The 21,522-nt window shown below is 35.8% G+C and overlaps 1 protein-coding gene across 2 annotated transcripts in view; it reads right to left on the bottom strand.

The window, feature by feature from the left end:
* LRP12 (LDL receptor related protein 12) overlaps nucleotides 1-21,522 on the bottom strand; it is a 79,453-nt gene that overhangs the window by 14,970 nt on the left and 42,961 nt on the right. For both annotated transcript variants that reach the window (XM_036995735.2, XM_036995734.2), the window contains one exon: nucleotides 10,677-10,812. In XM_036995735.2, the coding sequence (XP_036851630.2) occupies nucleotides 10,677-10,812 (136 nt within the window). The remainder of the gene's footprint in view (nucleotides 1-10,676; nucleotides 10,813-21,522) is intronic.

Raw genomic sequence — 21,522 nt, forward strand, 5'->3', positions numbered from 1 at the left:
TACCACTTGGAAGAATTATGATACACCGTAAATTCGATATGAGGCACGAATTCTATTTAAGGGTTGTAATTAGGAAGGAAGAAGAAAAGCTATAGAAGTAACAGGCGGAAGAAAATGGGAAGATTGATTATTTCTTTGACATATCTTCTTGTAGAGTAACATAAGCATGTATAGGTTTTAAACTACTAATTTAATTGTGCACACATATTAACATAATAGGAGTACAGTTACATAACCAAAGCATACCTATAATTATCAGCCATCTCCATTGAAACCAAGAAAACCAGTTAGGCACCTTAGGCATTTGTGAAAACTTATCTGATATGGTGGATACTGTCCAACTGAACTTGAACAGTCTGAGAGAAATCAGACAAATTAAAACAGCCCATTCCTGGGGACTGTTCACATCCCATATGTTCTTTTAACAGTAAATAGTCTGTAGTTGTAAGATTTTGGAGCGCTAAAATTTGCACTTCTCCTAATTCTTGGTTGAGTTCCAACAGTACAGATCCAGTCAAATTTGTTGTTTTACTGTATGCACAGGCCAGCTTAGATATCTCCTTCTTCATTCCCATGGCAAGTCCAGAAACCGGTGGGATGAGTGCATCTACACCCGTAGCAGCGCATGGATCTTTGTTGGGGTATTTTGATGATCATCTTCTGGCATGAGTCTTCCAGAGAGTGCTGATGTTGGAAGTTCTTTTTCATATCGTATCTTAGTTCAATTTTGGGGTAGCCAACTTAGGCTTTGATCCTCTGTATAACCAGGTCCCCCCTATAGACCCCTTTACAGTCACTGTCCATCAGCATAGCAAAATGTTGTAGAATCACTACTTGTCTTCTCTGTGTTGTACAGCCCTCCCCTTTCTCCCACCCCCCCATGCATGCTAATCTTAATGCCCCCCTTCTTCTCCCCCCCCCTTATCCCTCCCTACCCACCCATCCTCCTCAGTCCCTTTCCCTTTGGTACCTGTTAGTCCATTCTTGAGTTCTGTGATTCTGCTGCTGTTTTGTTCCTTCAGTTTTTCCTTTGTTCTTATACTCCACAGATGAGTGAAATCATTTGGTATTTCTCTTTCTCCGCTTGGCTTACTTAGTGAGCATAATACCCTCCAGCTCCATCCATGTTGCTGCAAATGGTAGGATTTGCCCTTTTCTTATGGCTAAGTAGTATTCCATTGTGTATATGTACCACATCTTCTTTATCCATTCATCTATCGATGGACATTTAGGTTGCTTCCAATTCTTGGCTACTGTAAATAGTGGTGCGATAAACATAGGGGTGCATCTGTCTTTCTCAAACTTGATTGCTGCATTCTTAGGGTAAATTCCTAGGAGTGGAATTGCTGGGTCAAATGGTAAGTCTGTTTTGAGCATTTTGAGGAACCTCCATACTGCTTTCCACAATGGTTGAACTAATTTACATTCCCACCAGCAGTGTAGGAGGGTTCCCCTTTCTCCACAGCCTCGCCTACATTTGTTGTTGTTTGTCTTTGGGATGGCAGCCATCCTTACTGGTGTGAGGTGATACCTCATTGTAGTTTTAATTTGCATTTCTCTGATAATTAGCGATGTGGAGCACCTTTTCATGTGTCTGTTGGCCACCTGTATTTCTTTTTTAGAGAACTGTCTGTTCAGTTCCTCTGCCCAATTTTTAATTGGGTTATTTGTTTTTTGTTTGTTGAGGCATGTGAGCTCTTTATATATTCTGGACGTCAAGCCTTTATCGGATCTGTCATTTTCAAATATATTCTCCCATACTGTAGGGTTCCTTTTTGTTCTATTGATGGTGTCTTTTGCTGTACAGAAGGTTTTCAGCTTAATATAGTCCCACTTGTTCATTTTTGCTGTTGTTTTCCTTGCCCAGGGAGATATGTTCAAGAAGAGGTCACTCATGTTTATGTCTAAGAGGTTTTTGCCTATGTTTTTTTCCAAGAGTTTAATGGTTTCATGACTTACATTCAGGTCTTTGATGTGTTTTGAGTTTACTTTTGTATATGGGGTTAGACAATGGTCCAGTTTCATTCTCCTACATGTAGCTGTCCAGTTTTGCCAGCACCATCTGTTGAAGAGACTGTCATTTCCCCATTGTATGTCCATGGCTCCTTTATCAAATATTAATTGACCATATATGTCTGGGTTAATGTCTGGATTCTCTAGTGTGTTCCATTGGTCTGTGGCTCTGTTCTTGTGCCAGTACCAAATTGTCTTGATTACTGTGGCTTTGTAGTAGAGCTTGAAGTTGGGGAGTGAGATCCACCCTACTTTATTCTTCTTTCTCAGGATTGCTTTGGCTATTCAGGGTCTTTGGTGTTTCCATATGAATTTTTTAATTATTTGCTCCAGTTCATTGAAGAATGTTGCTGGTAATTTGAGAGGGATTGCATCAAATCTGTATATTGCTTTGGGCAGGATGGCCATTTTGACAATATTAATTCTTCCTAGCCATGAGCATGGGATGAGTTTCCATTTGTTAGTGTCCCCTTTAATTTCTCTTAAGAGTGACTTGTAGTTTTCAGGGTATAAGTCTTTCACTTCTTTGGTTAGGTTTATTCCTAGGTATTTTATTCTTTTTGATGCAATTGTGAATGGAATTGTTTTCCTGATTTCTCTTTCTATTGGTTCATTGTTAGTGTATAGGAAAGCTACAGATTTCTGTGTGTTAATTTTGTATCCTGCAACTTTGCTGTATTCCGATATCAGTTCTAGTAGTTTTGGAGTGGAGTCTTTAGGGTTTTTTATGTACAATATCATATCATCTGCAAATAGTGACAGTTTAACTTCTTCTTTACCAATCTGGATTCCTTGTATTTCTTTGTTTTGTCTGATTGCCATGGCTAGGACCTCTAGTACTATGTTAAATAACAGTGGGGAGAGTGGGCATCCCTGTCTAGGTCCCGATCTCAGAGGAAAAGCTTTCAGCATCTCGCTGTTCAGTATAATGTTGGCTGTGGGTTTATCATATATGGCCTTTATTATGTTGAGGTACTTGCCTTCTATTTCCATTTTGCTGAGAGTTTTTATCATGAATGGATGTTGAACTTTGTCAAATGCTTTTTCAGCATCTATGGAGATGATCATGTGGTTTTTGTCTTTCTTTTTGTTGATGTGGTGATGATGTTGATGGACTTTCGAATGTTGTACCATCCTTGCATCCCTGGGATGAATCCCACTTGGTCATGGTGTACGATCCTTTTGATGTATTTTTGAATTCGGTTTGCTAATATTTTGTTGAGTATTTTTGCATCTACGTTCATCAGGGATATTGGTCTGTAATTTTCTTTTTTGGTGGTGTCTTTGCCCGGTTTTGGTATTAGGGTGATGTTAGCTTCATAGAATGAGTTTGGGAGTATCCCCTCCTCTTCTATTTTTTGGAAAACTTTAAGGAGAATGGGTATTATGTCTTCCCTATATGTCTGATAAAATTCTGAGGTGAATCCATCTCACCTGGGGGTTTTGTTCTTTGGTAGTTTTTTGATTACCGCTTCAATATCGTTGCTGGTAATTAGTCTGTTTAGATTTTCTGTTTCTTTCTGGGTCAGTCTTGGAAGGTTGTATTTTTCTAGAAAGTTGTCCATTTCTCCTAGGTTTCCCAGCTTGTTAGCATATAGGTTTTCATAGTACTCACTAATAATTGTTTGTATTACTGTGGGGTCCGTCATGATTTTTCCTTTCTCGTTTCTGATACTGTTGATTTGTGTTGACTCTCTTTTCCTCTTAATAAGTCTGGCTAGAGGCTTATCTATTTTGTTTATTTTCTCGAAGAAACAGCTCTTGGTTTCATTGATTTTTGCTATTGTTTTATTCTTCTCAATTTTATTTATTTATTCTCTGATCGTTATTATGTCCCTCCTTCTGCTGACCTTAGGCCTTATTTGTTCTTCTTTTTCCAAGTTTGATAATTGTGACATTAGACCATTTATTTGGGATTGTTCTTCCTTTTTTAAATATGCCTGGATTGCTATATACTTTCCTCTTAAGACTGCTTTTGCTGTGTCCCATAGTAGTTGGGGCCTAGTGTTGTTGTTGTCGTTTGTTTCCATATATTGCTGGATCTCCATTTTGATTTGGTCATTGATCCATTGATTATTGAGTAGCGTGTTGTTTAGCCTCCATGGGTTTGTGAGCCTTTTTGCTGTCTTTGTACAGTTTATTTCTAGTTTTATGCCTTTGTGGTCTGAAAAGTTGGTAGGATTTCAGTCTTTTGGAATTTACTGAGGATCTTTTTGTGGCCTAGTATGTGGTCTATTCTGGAGAATGTTCCATATGCACTTGAGAAGAATGTGTATCCTGTTGCTTTTGGATGTAGAGTTCTGTAGATGTCTATTAGGTCCATCTGTTCTAGTGTGTTGTTCAGTGCCTCTGTGTCCTTACTTATTTTCTGTCTAGTGGATCTGTCCTTTGGAGTGAGTGGTGTGTTGAAGTCTCCTAGAATGAATGCACTGCATTCTATTTCCTCCTTTAGTTCTGTTAGTATTTGTTTCAGGTATGTTGGTGCTCCTGTAGTGGGTGCATATATATTTATAATGGTTATATCCTCTTGTTGGACTGAGCCCTTTATGATTATGTAATGTCCTTCTTTGTCTTTTGTTACTTTCTTTTATTTTGAAGTCTGTTTTGTCTGATACCAGAATTGCAACACCTGCTTTCTTCTCTCTGTTGTTTGCATGAAATATCTTTTTCCATCCCTTGACTTTAAGTCTGTGCATGTCTTTGGGTTTGAGGTGAGTCTCTTGTAAGCAGCATATGGATGGATCTTGCTTTTTTATCCATTCTATTACTCTGTGTCTTTTGATTGGTGGATTCAGTCCATTTACATTTAGGGTGATTATTGAGAGGAACTTATTGCCATTGCAGGCTTTACATTTGTGGTTACCAAAGGTTCAGGGTTAGCTTCTTTACTATCTTACTGTGTAACTTAACTCACTTGTTGAGTAAACATGGTCTGATGATTCTTTATTTCTCTCCCTTCTTATTCTCCTCCTCCCTTCTTCATATGTTGGGTGTTTTGTTCTGTGCTCTTTTTAGGAGTGCTCCCATCTAGAGCAGTCCCTGTAGGATGCCCTGTAGAGGTGGTTTGTGGGAGGCAAATTCCCTCAACTTTTGCTTGTCTGGGAATTGTTTGATCCCTCCTTCATATTTAAATGACATTCGTGCTAGATACAGTAGTCTTGGTTCGAGGCCCTTCTGTTTCATTACATTAAGTATATCATGCCATTCTCTTCTGGCCTATAGGGTTTCTGTTGAGAAGTCTGATGATAGCCTGATGGGTTTTCCTTTGTAGGTAACCTTTTTTTTCTCTCTGACTGCCTTTAATACTTTGTCCTTGTCTTTGATCTTTGCCTTTTTAATTATTATGTGTCTTGGTGTTGCCCTCCTTGGATCCCTTGTCATGGGAGTTCTGTGTACCTCTGTGGTCTGAGAGGCCATTTCTTCCCCTAGTTTGGGGAAGTTTTCAGCAATTATTTCTTCAAAGACACTTTCTATCCCTTTTTCTCTCTCTTCTTCTGATACCCCTATAATGCGGATATTGTTCCGTTTCGATTGGTCAGTCAGCTCTCTTAGAATTCTTTCATTCCTGGAGATCCTTTTATCTCTCTCTGCATCAGCTTCTCTGTGTTCCTGTTCTGTTTTCTAGTCCATTAATGGTCTCTTGCATCTTGTCCATTCTGTTTTGAAGTCCTTCCAGAGCTTGTTTTATTTCTGTATTCTCCTTCCTTAGTTCTTGCATATTTCTCTGCAAGTCCATCAGCATGGTTATGACTTTTGTTTTGAATTCTTTTTCAGGAAGACTGGTTTAATCTATTTCCCCAGGTTCCTTCTCAGGGGAAGATGTAGCAGATGCCGAAGTTGTCCGGGTTAGTCTTGTCTGGATCATATTTTTTTGCCTTTTCATGTTGACAGGTGCTATTGACTGTCAGCTGGGAGGGCCAAACTTTTCACTTACTACTGGCCTTTCTTTACTGGGACAACTGCGACCCCTAGTGGCTTGTGTTGGGTAATTGCGTGTAGACTGGGTCTTGGTGTCTTGCCCGGCTGATATGGAAGAATTTCCCTTTCTGTGGGCGGGGTCTGCCTTAGGCTGTTTCTCTGCTTTCGCAGTGCCCGGAGGGGTAATGGACCGGGGGGGGGGGGGGTGCTTTTTGGCTGTTTACCTCCGTGAGGGGTCTCAGAGCTGTTGCCCAGGGGGTTAGTGCGCCCAGTTTTCCCTGTAATTTCCAGCCACTGGGCTGTGACCTGTGTTGTATCCATCCAGCTGTTATGTCCCTGTCCCTTTAAGACTTTCAAAAAGCACTTGCTTTTCTTTGTCACAGGGGCATCAGCTTCGGAACCTGCTCAGAGGTCTTGATGCCCTATTTCCCTAGTTTCCAGCCCTCCACGCATGCACTGTGTCTGTGCTCTGGTGCGGGTGGCTGGGGCTCGGTGTTTAGCAGTCCTGAGCTCCCTCTCCCTCCCGCCGGGAGCTGGGGGGAGGTGTGCTCGGGTCCCGCTGGGCCAGGGGTTGTATCTTACCCCTTTCACCAGGTGCTGGGCTCTCGCATGTGTGGATGTAGTCTGGCTGTTGTCCTGTGTCTTCTGGTCTCTCTTTTAGGATTAGTTGTATTTGTTGTATTTTCAAAAATATGTATGTTTTTGGGAGGAGATTCCCACTGTCCTACTCATGCCACACGTTGGCTCCCGAGTTACTCTCTCTTCAGTTATTGTGGGTTTCTAACTTCATTGCACTGAGGTCAGAGAACACAATCTGAATGATGCAAAGTCTTGGCAATGCATTCAGAATTCCATTGTGATTAATACCTAATCAGTTTTTCTAAGTGTTCCACATGTTTTTGAAAAGAATGTGAATTTTCTATTTGTTGAAATAGGTATAAACATTACACACATATATAATATATGCTCCTACTGGAGCTTGTTACTTTTAACAAGCTTGTTAATATTATTATCAAATCTTCTAATTTTACTAATTTCTTTTGTTTTTAATCTAAGCTCTGATTGAAGATATGTATATCTATATCTCTATATAGTTATAACTGTGAATTAGTAAATTTCGCCTGGTAATGCCCCACATTTTTCTTTATACGTATTTTAGACTGTGTTATTAGGTACATAAAGTTTGCCATGATTATATCTTCCTAGTGGATTAACCCATTTGTTACTAATATTTTGTCTTAAACCCAATTATATCTAATGTTAATCTTACACTAGCTTTCTATTGATCAGTATTTCCAAAGCTTAACTTTTTCTATCCCATGTTTTTACACTTTGTGTTAGTTTTTGTTTTAGGTATCTTGCTATAAGCTCTTAATAGGAGGATCATCCAATCAACAAACCAATAAACTGATCAGCTAGTCTATCTTTTAAAGGTTAAATAAGTTTTTCATTGAATACCTTTCTATTTGGGGGAGAGTTCTCATTTACCAGCTTTTCTGTATTAATAGGTTTTTGGATTTTTTTTTAGTTTCTTTTTCTTTACCAGATGCTCAAGACTGCTATTTCTATTTTTTTCAGTAATCTTTAGATGTTGCAATTGAAGTACTAAAACTTTTATTTAAATGAAGTCCGAGTAAGAGTAGCTAGTGTTTCTGTGTCCTCCTCAAATTCTCAAATTTGGTAGAAAATTTACTTTATTTTTATTAATCTCTAACTGAAATTTGACATTTCATTCACTTATAAACAACAAACCATAATAGTATTTCCAGTATTTGTCACGTGTCACCAACAGAAATCACAGGTAATTTCACATTACATTTCAGTTTTAAATGGTATCTAGGCTATTTATACTCAGAACTACTCTAATTTATAGTTGTTAGAATCATCACTTGCTAATATATAAATAAGTTTAATAAATAAGTTTTTATTACTATATTACAAATTTGTAAAAATTTCTGATTAAGTTATTCCAATATAATTGGTTTCCTTTGTAATGCCATGTATTTTTTTAATGAATTAAAAAACATTATTCTAGGAAAGGATCTGTAGGTTTCACCAAAATACCAAAGTGTTCATGCCATAAAAAGGTTAAGAAAAAAACCCCAATGTAATAAAGTATGTAAGGTCTCCAGTAAATTTGTGTTCCAACTTGATTTTGTTGACTGTTTTTATAGCATTAAATTTTTCCATACATTCTGAAAATTTGGATTGCAGGCTAATTTTGTGGAAGGTTTTCTGGTTCTCTTTTTTTAATCCTCTCTTCCTTTGTGTTCCCATTACATGCTTTATAACTACCTCCTGGGTCTTCATTCTAGAACCAGTGTTAACATGGTGGTTCAGAGTATTGTAGATCCTGTCACAGAGTCAGTGGGTGGACTGGGTAAATTCCCATTTGTTAGGGTGTGTCTTCCCACCTCTGTAAGTTCTCAGCCCTATAAAAGTTCAGGCAACGGTTAGTGGAAGTTTTTTTTCAGCCTCCTTTCTTAAGCAAATATTCTGACCTTAGTCCTTGACGTTAAGCAGATAACTAGAATCCAATCCTCTATCTCCTGTGGAAAAGGTGGCCTGTGTTGATGCTGGTAGGTTTCAGGGGAGAGTAGTAAAGACAGTAAAAATATCTTTACATCATCATCTTTAACCAGTTTTATATGGAGATCTGTAAGTATTATTTGTTTCTAGTCCATCATTTTAGTTTCCCTCTGTTATCTTGATTTTAATTTTATTTTCAACGTAGGAATGGATGTTGATTTTCTTTTTGCCAAAATGCTTTATAATAGCTATCTTCTAGATAATCATATGCTTTTTCTTTGACTTGTATCATAAATTAATTGAAAAATTCCTAATACTGAGTAATTTGCATGTCCAAATGAGTTGTATTTAATTATGATTTAAATATCTTTTGACTAATTTATTAAGAATATGCCAACACAGGTAACTCTTGACTGTCTTTTTGTATATGTGTGTCGTCTTTTTAAACTTTAGAATTATTATGATAATGACATCAGTAGGAAATAGGAGAGTCACTAAAGTCACTTTCTGATTTTATTAGTCTGTATAAATCCAAAGCAATTAACTGATGCAGAATTTAGGAAATTTTCCTTGAGATGTAGTGCTCACCTCTGTTTATGTTCTGTATTTCAGAACTGTGCTTGCTTTTAGCATATCTTACTTAGTGAAATCCCAAGGATCCAATGCATGATCAGATCCGGATGGCAGTATTCCACGTAGTGTCCTCTATGTTGGCAAGAATTTCTAAGTTTTATGTAACTGAACTGGTAGGCCACAAATTTAATTTTGGGGTTGGATATTTTTAGGTTAAAATTAAAATCTCCAAAATTTCTAGTTTTATGTTGAAAGAAACCCAACACTTGAGAACACTTGGAATTCCTATGGTAAAAATGCTATTTTGTAAAAACATTTACACTTAGTCATATATAAGTAACAGAAACTAGGCATATCGTTCAGATACTGTTGGTACTGTTGCACAAGGATAACCTTAATAACACATCCTACCAATTCATTAGGCAAGTCAATCACTTCTCACAGAGGAGTAGAATTGCTTTCATACAAGCTTAGCTCCAGTGCTCCAGGACATGTGGCCTTAGGCAGAGGGGACCAAAGGAAAACAAACCATATGGCTCCTGTTTTATGGCTCCCACAGAAAAAGGGGGAGAGATTATAGTTGTGTTTCTTAAGAGAGACTGATTCTCCCATTAATTAATGGATATAGAAAAGGAAGACGGAAAGATTCAAAAGTAGGCTACATTTACAATCTCATTTTTGAAAAATGTAAAATGAAGGGATTTGAGCCTAAGAGCTGCCAAGTCTCTTCTAAATCTAAAATTGCATGATTCTTACCTATAAAAAATGTTATTAATGAAAGAATGTTGGAGATGCCTTTGCGCTGTTGCAGAATACTGTGTCTGTGACGGATGGGCATCCTCGTTTGTGTTTCAGCTCTGATTACAATTCCTGGTTTAGGTACACTGCTTTCCCCACACTCCCTTCAGGCAAGTTTTTTTTCCCAAATAACCTTGATATAATTTCCTTAAGCAAGCATTATCTAGTTCCACTGACTACTTCCTCCTTTATATCTTATTCCCACAGTTTTTTCTGCAATTTTAAATGTTTTTAAAAATGAATCTTTGCCTTTCTTATTTATATATTGATTCTTAGAACCTTAAATATCTGATTATTGCCCCTGGGAATATCTTTCACTTTGTATTTTTAACAAATTTTTTTTGTTTCAAAGTTATGAAAAAAGAGATTTTCCTAGATGCAGTATTACCCATTATCAGCTTGTTTCAAGTTTTATACATATATGCATATACAAAGACATACCCTAAAATCACATTTTAACTCATTAAGATAAAGGACCGTACTAATGAAACCAAAGATCTCCAAGTAAAGTAGTGAGGTTTTTTTCTATTTGTCCCATGGCCAAAAATTACACTCCTGATCCTATTATTTTGAAATCTGTACCTTTTGTTAACAAATGACCTGGAAGAATACAATGGCTCAGTATAAATCTATTATCATCATTAGAAAATATTCAAAACAGATGTATTACCAGTAGGGGAAGGACAGACCATTATTCCTACCCTTAAGATGGTACTGAGAACTATAATTTAGTACATTTCTGAAATTGCCTTTTCATGTAACTGCATGATGAGTGATGATACTTAGAAACTGAGTTTAAACTTTGTGATAAAATATATATTGATTTAGAAAGGTATTAGAATTACCTTATAGTTATGATTTCCCCTGGGTTTGCCTTTATGAACCAGCTACAGTTGATTTTGGCAGGATATTCAGAAGGCCAGCCTGGGCTCGTGATTACACCACTTGGTGCTCGAATCTGTTCTGGAGTCTCTCCACAAGCTGGAAGATAGCCAAAGCAATCTTAGCTAATTATTATACTTTAAAACAAAGCATTAAGTAAATCAGTGTTTATTAAAAACAACATTTAAGACAGCAAATCATAAACAATAAAATACGGTATTATCAACCTTAAAAAGCTTTTGTTATTCTAATGATATTTTATTTTTCTTCCATTTAGTCAATGTATCTTATTCTATGAAGTACACATTTGGGAGAGACATGCAAGTTTTCAAACTGGATCTTTGAATAACAACTTGAGTCAGGACTGTTAGCTTTAGCTGTGGAGATCTACTAATTAACCCATATAGCCATCGACCCATCCTTTCCCCTTAATTTTCTTATTGTAAACTACCTAAAGCTCAATATTGAAAGAACTACTGTGTTAGATCCTTAGGAGTACCATTTTGGTTTTTAGACACTTCAAATGACATTACTTCAAAATTACTCCAAACCAGTTCTTCAATGTATTCTACTTATACTTCTAAATTTAATTGCAAGGTCATGAATGATTCTTAGCTTATTTTAGAAACAGAGGCTTGAAATAGGGATTAAAATATCATTATGTGATTAAATATCTGAGTATCATAGAAAAATACAGAGTAAGTTCAAACTACCAACACTTCCTTGGGTTATTCTCCTTGTATTATCTTGAACTCCAGCAATAATACAGTCAGCATTCAACTTCCCCAGAATTCAGCTGACAGTGTGACAATTTATTTTCCCTCAATTCAAAAAATGGCCACTGGGCTATAAAAAAAATATGTGAAGAATGTTTAAACCTTCAGTAGAATGTAAAATCCTAGAATCTTTAATCTGATACAGTTTCAACAAATTTTATTGTCTGCTTTTGAAAATAATAGTGATTAGAAGCAGCAAGTTAGAAGTGGGGAAAGTAGTTGCCAGGAAAGTAGGTGTTCAGTTTAGGTTAGAATGTTAGGAAGTAAATATACTATATAATTTAAGAAAGTTTTTATTCATACTGATCAAAATAAAGCAAGTTTATTACTCAAAGAGTCACTCTTTATTTCTATGGAGTAACTCATTTCCTGAAGAAAACATGTGATCAAGGTTTTAATATACACTTTACTGCAGAAAAAATGTTTATGCCTCAAATGGGTCTACCCTGGAATTAGGGTACATTGTGCCAAAGGACCTTGTTTTCAATCACTTTTAGAACAGAGTTTCACAGCAGAGAATACAAGGATATAGTATATAGAGGCCTAGCATACATCTTATTGCCTACCCATAATGAAAGCTTCTAATTTTTTTGTTAAATTTCATTAAGAGTAAAATCTCCCTTTAATTTTTTAAAATTTAATGCATACTTTAGAAAAAGATTAAATCCATCAAAATATAATTCTATTTTAAGAGCTCAGCAGATCAAGTGCAAGAGCTTTGCTTCTAAATCTGCTCTAATGAGTTACCATCACAATTAATGAAAAGATAACCTAAATCACCTTTAAGAACTTTTTCTACATTATCTCTTGGCAAAGGATTTGGGAGTAGCATACTGAAGGAGTTCTTAAGTTCATGAAAATACTAACATAGAAATGAATAGCAAAACAATCATCATCCCACCCTCCAGAATATAGAAAATTATTAATTTCATTAAAAGATTTATCTACATTAAAGAGAATAATTTTGAGTTTAATTATATTTAACTTAGAATAATAAAACATATCTAAGTACTCAAATACTAACTGATTTAATAGCAGTGGGATACATTCAAAAACTAGGTGGGAATGATTTATGACAAAGCAGACAATTGTTAACCTTTAAATAAGTAGATAGACTAGTTATAGGGGAAAACTAGAAAGAACTTTGTTGGGTTTTTGTTTTATTAGGTTTTGTTTAAAATTTTTTTCCCCAAATACCCAAGAAACCCATAGGTGGTGCTCTTTTGCCAAAAAACTAAAGAAATGTTCTGGTATAAATGCTTAGAAATACTGTTGTGAACATTTTATTTTCATACAACTGCACAAGGATAAAACACACCACCCATAAATAAGAATGATTATTTTAAGGTTCAGTATTTTACATTTCTAATTCAGTAAGTACTTTAAAAACAAAACTACAGTGTAATTTCTCCTTTAACTGGTTATGAATACATATTTTAATTTTACACATTTGCAACATGACTGAGCTTGGCTTTTTGTTTCAGATCCAGCTAGTGGCTTTTTATCAACCCATTTTTTACATGTGCAATACACTTGAGCACGTAGATATATAGTCTAGTACAACTCTTATTCCCTTCTATATCTGACAAGGAATAAATTCAAATGCCAAAAAAGTAAGATTAACAGACAACATTTAAAAATGTTTCCCTCTCTTCTGGGTTAAAAGTTTGCGTGTATATATATATATATATATATCAGACATTTAAAAATGTTTCCCTCTCTGGGTTAAAAGTTTGCATATATATATATATACTGGTAGATTTGGAAACAAAAGTCCTGGATGCTCTCTGTTCTACCTGCCATTTACTGGCTTTGCCATAGTGCAAGCTACTAAAATGTTTTGGGTTTTGGTTTCTTCATGTGTTAAAATAAGGAGTTGCTATCTGAGTATCTCTAATGTCTACTTCAGCCCTAAATCATACTTCCTCCCCCCATCACCATGATGTAGTTCCACTATATTTCTGATAGCTCATCAGGATGCACTGATAAATTTTGGTATGCTTATATTCAAGGTTCATTCCCAAGCTTTCTGCTCTTCTCACTCATTATTGACAATCTCACTCACTCCTACAGTTTCAACTAGGATTTATAATTAATGCATTTAAAATCTTTAACCGATATTCTGCATAGCCAACTGCCCACTGGACATTCCAACCTGAAATCCAACATGATCAGAACTGACTGTTTCTCAAGTCCTTCTTTTTATCCTATATTCTGAATCTTTACTGTCTTAGGCATCGTTGGCTAATAGAATAGTTACTTCACCTAACTCAAATAAAAAAGAAATTTACTTTTAAGAACACCACAGGTAATTTTAAGGATTTTGAAGCACAGGAAATAAACAAAGCCACACCTCATAATGACTAAAAGTAGACATTTAAAAGTCAGAAATTGAAGCTTCCTTCACTACTTCCACCTCTTAGGGAATCAAGGCCTATTTTATCTCCTAACATTTGCTCCAATCTTCCAACTGGCTTCCTCTGAGTCTTCTATTTTTTCATTATCAGAGTTCTAATGATTTCTCATTCATTAGAGAAATTTCTCATTCTCAGCTCATCACAACCCTTTAGCTCATATGTAGTCAACAACTATAATTTCATTTTTTTCTTTGTTATATTTATACTAATGTTATTTATCTTATTTTATACCTTTCTACATAAAAGATTTGGGGTGATTTACATTGCAATCAATTTGATAATATTTTAAACCTTCATTTCCTCACTTGTGAATGGGGGTTAAAATACTACCTACCACAAAGAGTGTTACAAAGATCAAATACAATATTCTAGTAAAGGACTTAGTACACTGCTGGGATTACAGTAAATTGTCAATAAATAATACATGATACTCCAAATTATTATTCCAGATAATAATGCCTGAAATGCTATGTTGAGATGGCTACTAAACCTGCAAAGAGGGCAGTGATTGCTAATTTAATATGTACTGGGCACTGCTCTGCTCTGGAAGAATGAGAAGCTATGCCACGAATAACAGGTTATTTGGCAGGCTGAAGCTAGGATAAAGACCAGGCTGGGATACATATTCACAAAACACTGTTACAGGAAATTAATTTTTTTGTTTTAAGTCAAAGTGGTTATGTGACTCTGCTAGTTTAAAAATTATCTTTCTAGATTTTGACTATATTCCCAATTTAGGGTATACCAAACCCAACATTCTTTAACCTATGTTTGTTCTACCCATTCCTCCTCTACTGCTTATCGAGAAGCAATTTTAGCCACAGTCTGATTAATTCTGCAATAAGATTTGTATGTAATTGGCAAATAGAGGAATATTGTCAGCATAATATAAAGTCATGAAAAAATGTTTTTCCAGCACGTTAGTGATTTGAAATAACAAGAGGCAAGAGTCTTCACAATTTCAGGAAAAAAAAAAAAACCCTGTTGAATAGCCTTCTTTTATTGTAAAGTGGTTACTTGACTGGCCTAAAGAACTGCTTGACTTTCCTCTCTATTAAGCTATTTTGAGAGTCTGCAAGTATAGATGGAGATGTGGAAAGATTTCCCTCACATAAAAACAAAACAAAACAAAACAAAACAAAACACCTTAATTGATCAAAGATATCTCTGAACAATATTTTTAATTTTGATTAAACTAGTCTCTATTAGAAGCAAATGTCTTCAAGCAGGAGGTGGGAACCCCAGAGTATACAGCTGCAAAGTATGGACTGATCCTTAGAAATGTCAGAGGACATCTGACTGTGCTAGTATCTGGACTGGTATTGTATTTGTTAGGGCTATACTTACAAAGTTACATCACTCTAAGTGATCTATACCAATAATTTTCTCCTAAGTTCTGTTAGTCTAGTGTTTGATTTTACAGAATGAGATTTTCCAGAACACATACATAGCATTATGGAAGCAATGACTGTATTTTGGTCTTTGTTCATTTTGCTCCTTTAATATATCATATCTTTTAATAACCAGCATCAAATTTCATTCTTGGAATACAAACATCTGTAAAAAACTTATCTATCAATTTACTTTGGTCAGTATCTCTAGATATAAACAAACATTCAAGTATTTGGGGTAATGATGAGACATATGTAAACTTTTGATAAATTTCCCATAACTCCAGAAATGCCCAAATTAAAGGAGTTCCAAATGTTCATTCAACAGATAGCAACTTTCAACTTGGGCAGCATCTTCTTTATAGGATTATGTACTTGAAGGACCCCCACCAGTAAGATGGCAAACTTCCGGCTTCTTTTCGGGGGTCCTCGGTTCCCGCCGGCGCCACCTGAAGCCCAATCACCTCTCGCCCCCCTCCCAATCCCAGCACCTAGCCAATAGCCACCAGCCCCGTAGAAGTGACACCTCAATCAATTCATGCCCCTTCCTATATAACCCAGCACCTTTCCCTAATAAAGCGGAATTCTCCGGTGAATTGCTGCTGTGTCGCTCCTTTCCTTTCAGTACTGATTAGGTTATCTGCTTATTTCCCCCCAAAGCCAACTTAATTGGTAGTGGTTCTAGTGTACAGGACATCTGGAGTAGAAAATAAACTGGCACTATTACAATACACTAAAAGGATAAACTAAATACAAACAGGTTTGCTTTAAAAAATTTTTTAAATCAAATGTACATCACAGTGGTTCAACAGTCCCTACCCTCATGCCCCCCCACACTACAGTTCTAGCCTATTCTTCTCTCTCTTGGTAACCACTAGTCATTTCTCAGTGTCTATGAGTCTAATGCTGTTTTGTTCCTTCTGTTTTGCTTTGTTTTTATATTCTACAAATAAGTGAAATCATATGGTGTTTGTCTTTCCCCACCTGGCTTATTTCACTGAGCATAATACCCTCTAGATCCATCTATGTTGTTGCAAATGACAGGATTTCTTTTCTTTTTATGGCTGAATAATATTCCATTGTCTACATGTACCACATCTTCTTTATCTACTCACCTACTGATGGACACTTACGTTGCTTCCATTATCTTGGCTATTGCAAAACAGTGTGACAATAAACAATACATACAGTTTTTAATTTACCCTGTGTTTTGTCGGTTAAGAAAGGGAGAATTAACTGAAGAATGACTAGGTAGAGATTCTCTGATGGAGTCTTAATAAGATTTTGATATTAGTTTCCAGTTTTAAAACACAAAGATTTCAATGTACAGTTTAGAAAATGGCAAAACTGAGCAATACTTGAGACTTCTTCACGTTTATTCTGACACTATTTCAATAATCTTAAAGAAAAGCAAAGAACAATGGTTTTAATTAGATTAATACACTTTATTATTTTTAAAGAAATAATTTAAAAAGTAGAAAGTATTCAAACAACCTCTATTTTAGAAGGCACATGGGAGAGAAAAGGATGATTTCAAAATAATGTCAAAGTGTCCTTCAATTTGAGATTTCATGGTTTTAAAACCTGAAAAAAAGAGACAGGCAAGGAAATTTATGATTATAGCTAAACTATTTGTAAAAGAAAAAGAAAGTACAACTTCCTGCTCTACAGATGAAGAACTGGGTTTCTTTTCAAAATTGACAAGGGTTGACACTTTATGACTACAAGTAGTTGAGACTAAAAATGGCATGCAATCTTTGTGCCTTCGATTTTAATAAATCACAAAATGGAAATGCAAGTAAAGATAAACTATCCTATTGACCACCTAAGTACACAAGACACATATGAAAAGCACAAAAGAGAATTCATGTTCTTATGGAAATGGTAGATTTGTAATAATGAGATATTCTAATTAGCTTAATCCAAGAAACAATTATGAGAGCATACAAAATAATATAGTCCTAAATGATATAATGCATAAAGTACTTTTAAACAATGTATCATATGGGCATGTGGTATTACTAAACAGAAACAAAGCCCCCACTCCTCCTACAATCCTCTGCATTATTGAACTATATTACAGGAGGGTTTACTTGATAATTAACATACAATTTTTTTTCATAGAACAAAATTAGATAGAACCAGAGGAAGGATCACATTCCAAATGAGAAGAATTTAATTACTCAATCCCACAGACACTAGTCGAGCTAAGGCAGGCTACTATGAAAAAAAGCGGTATGATACAAATATATTGTGATGATTACTTTCAGTGTAACGTCTGGGAAAGGAAACTGGTGTGATCAGCTAAAAAGCAAATACAGAAGATTCTTTACTTGTAAAATTTTACTTTATGAAATTTCACTACGTAACAAAAGCATGCTTACCCTGTTTATAAGCAAAGGATTGTATTCATAGTCAAAGGTGGTCACTATCATTTGGTTTTCTCATTTTTCAGAGTATAGAGTGCATTATAAAACTAATTCCATTATGACTGAAGAATAAAAAAGCAATTCCAAATGTTGAAAACACTAAGTAAGAAGGGTTTGATTCCAATGGAAATAAATGTACTTAAAAAAATACCATTTCCAAAATAGAAAATTAGTAAGCAAATGGTGACTGTTGAAAGACCACATGGAATAAGAATGACTCTGAGATTAACAAGTGAATCACGCAATACATGGAAAATACTGCACCAATGAAAACAATAAAAGGCACCGAGACATGGAAAAATTAGAATATGCAGATAGATGATTAGCATGAAAACCAGATTCCTACTGGCCCACTGTGAATTTAGAAGGGTAGCAGTTTGAAAACATAAAAGCTAAGTACAGCATACAGTGCTAAAGATGAGATTTCTGTTGCAAGTTAGAAGTTCATGGTTCATAAGTTTGAGGCCTGTGAATTTAATCAAAATGAGGAGTGTGTGGCCAGGCCTGTGGATTCTGTGGCTGAGGATAATGTTACTACTTGTCACTACTTCCTTTTCACAGGTCTTTCCTCATTTAATTCTTAGTGTTATTATCCCTATTTAACAGATGAGGAAAAAATGGAGGTACAGAGAAACTAAGTAATTTTCTAAGATCACAAAAAAGCTAGTAAGTGTCAGAACTGGGATTGGAACCCAGGAAACAGCCTTCAGAAGCTGCCTTCCTAACCCAGTAAGAAACACTACTGCCTGAAAGGAAAGGAGCAACACACAGCAGCAATTCACAGGAGAATTCCGCTTTATTAGGGAAAGGTGATGGGTTATATAGGAAGGGGCATTGGGTGATTGTGGTGTTACTTCTACGGGGCTGTTGGCTGTTGGCTAGGTGCTGGGATTGGGAGGGGGGCGAGAGGTGATTGGGCTTCAGGTGGCGCCGGCGGGAACCGAGGACCACCCCCCCCACCCCCGAAGAGAAGCCGTAAGTTTGCCATCTTACTGGTGGGGGCCCTTCACTGCCCACTAGGGTGCTCCCTAGGATGCTAGAGATAATTATCAGGGAGGAGGAGAGGAACTGACGCTATAGAATTTCAATAAAGATAAAAGTGGTCTATTTTGGAAATAAGTAAATCTCTTGGTTCTATATTAGGAGAAAAATATAGAATTTATGATAACGTAGAGAAGAGCATATACTTAATTTTAAAGTTGCTTAAGACTGAGTCTTATCTGCTACCAATCTGTGTAGGAACTGCTGGCAGGCCTAAACTGTTTCTTAGTCTCTTTGGAATTAAGCAAGGCTTTGTAAACAGCATTCCAGAACCCACCTTTAATAATAAGGAAAATGTACAGGTATATATGAATTACAGATGATCAGAGCATGGGGTAGAATAGTAGCAAAAGGGGGATGCAGTGGAGGCTGAGGGAGATATTTGAAAGGAAAGAGAAACAGAGAAGGGGAAAAGTAGGGAAGGCTGGGTGACTAATGAAAGGTGGTAGATTTTTTAAAAATGGTTACCGTTGGACTGATAGTTTAGAAAGTAAGTTGAGTATGAAGTTTATAAGCTTTTGAGAACACAGGGCGAATATCAAGTGTGTGCCAGAATCTACAAGATGAAGTACTAGAGCCACCCTTGGTCAGACTACCCCATACGACATAGCTAAGCCCTGCAACCTCAACGGGAAATGCAAGAAGGCCGTGGTTAGGAAGAAACGACTTCAGTTTAAGTTGTCTTCTTCCAACTTGACTGGGTTGTTGCCCATACCTTGTGTCTTCATTTCTTTGACCCTGTGTTGCCCAGAGTACCTGGTACGTGAGCTGAGCTCCAACATAATAGAAATGTTAGAACAGTCAACATACTGAGGATGGACAGAGCTGGAAGGAGACAGAGATTGGACATGAGTAGTAATTAGAATTACTACAAATTTCATTCAAATTTTTTCAAGGAGTCAGAAAATTGAACTTCTCCTTTATACAAACAATTACCAGCACTCGAACAGCAGTATTTACTAGGCTGGATGGGAAAGTTTTTGTCATTTAAAAGGTAAGAATCAGTGCAAGCAGAAAACTTTAAATTAACTTATCACTCAACATGTAGAACTTGCTCTCATTACTCACAGTCCTCTTACCAGAAATTGCACATTTCTATGGCAAGCAGGAGGTCCTACATCCAGCTGCTTATAATTAAATGAATATTCCTCTGCATTTAGCACAGATACTTAAGAATGAATGAAGCAGTATCTTTATTCTTATTATTCTAAGTGATGTTTTTTAAGGACCGAAATATTTCACTTGATCATTAGTTCTAATGAAGGCAAGTGATTAATTCTTTGGTTTCTTGAAGGTCACTAATGTCCAAAATAAATAATAATTAAGGGCTAGATGGCAGTACAATAAAATGCATTAAAAAAAACAAAACAAAACTCCAGACACAAAATATGGAAAAAGAAGGAAAAATAGAAAAAATATACAATTTTACTAGTTCCAATAGGGTCATAGAATAATATGAATAAGATGAGGAGAGTACCCTTAATGGAGCTATCAAACCAGCTTTACCCTAAAATTTCTAAGTGTAAGAACAGTTCTGAATTTTGCTAGCAAAGCATAAGATAAGATGAATAGGGAAGATTCAATCTTTCACACCTTTTTTTGACGGGCATAAAGAGCAATTTTTTCTTGTAATGGCATAAAAATGGTTTTTATTTTCAAATTTTAAGAACTACAGAAGATTAAAATGCTAAACAAGCTACTACTATTTCCTGAGTGGCAAAAAATTAATTCTTGAAATTTCTTGTTTTTCTTGCTAGAACTGTAGAAGAAGACAGCGGAAGTCAGCAGCTGGGCCAACGGGATTGGAGCTAAGGATTTTCTAAGCCATCTCTATCAGCTTGACATAGCTGTTAGCACAGTACACTCACACCTTCTGGGAGTGTTCCAGTCTTAGTGTCTTTTTTCAAAGGTGATGCCCAGAAATAAATATAATACTCTGCATGTATTTCAGGGAGGAGTAAGGAACAACTATTGTCTACTTTGCTTTGATACTGTTATTGCTATTACTGCAGGTTAAGATCAAATCACCCCCTAACTTATATTGGGTTATTAGTCAACTGAAATCCAAAGCCTAATTTGCTCCCCTGCTAAGTGTCTGTCTTCTGCACTACAGTTGTATAGTACATCCAATTCAAATTCATGCTTTAGCGAAACTACAAATAATTAACAGGCTATCACACATTGAAGAATTGTACTCAAAGTGGAAAAATAATTATTCTCCAAGTTACAGAGTGGAAAGGAAATGTTAAACGTTTGAATGCAACTTGTTTTTATCCCTTCACTGGATCTGGTGCACTTGAGCGGATGATCTTCACTTCTACCATCTAGGCATTGCATACTTCTGGCATATTACAACCTATTCTGTCTGTGGTCCTGGTACTCACATTTATTGTTCTACTTAGTCTATTCATTGTTTATTATAATAATGTAATAGAAAATTATACTAAATAATCATCTTGCTATTACTACATAATTATTCAATAGTCTTGATAGTACATGGAATGTTATGATTATATAATATAGAAATATGCCTCTCTTAAAATATTATTGTATAATAAAACATTATAAGACTTAATTACAGTATATAATATTGTATATAAAAGTATGATATAGAAAATTATAACACTACCATTGCTTTCTTTTCTAAGATTTATAGGTAGTGCTCTACTCCAAAAGCTTAAGTGCTTCATAAATAAATTCTCTGAAGACTGACAATGCTTTTTAAGAATTAATAGTATCCTAAAGTAATGTGTGT

Source organism: Manis javanica, chromosome 2 (assembly GCF_040802235.1).
Source record: "Manis javanica isolate MJ-LG chromosome 2, MJ_LKY, whole genome shotgun sequence".
NCBI lineage: Eukaryota > Metazoa > Chordata > Mammalia > Pholidota > Manidae > Manis > Manis javanica.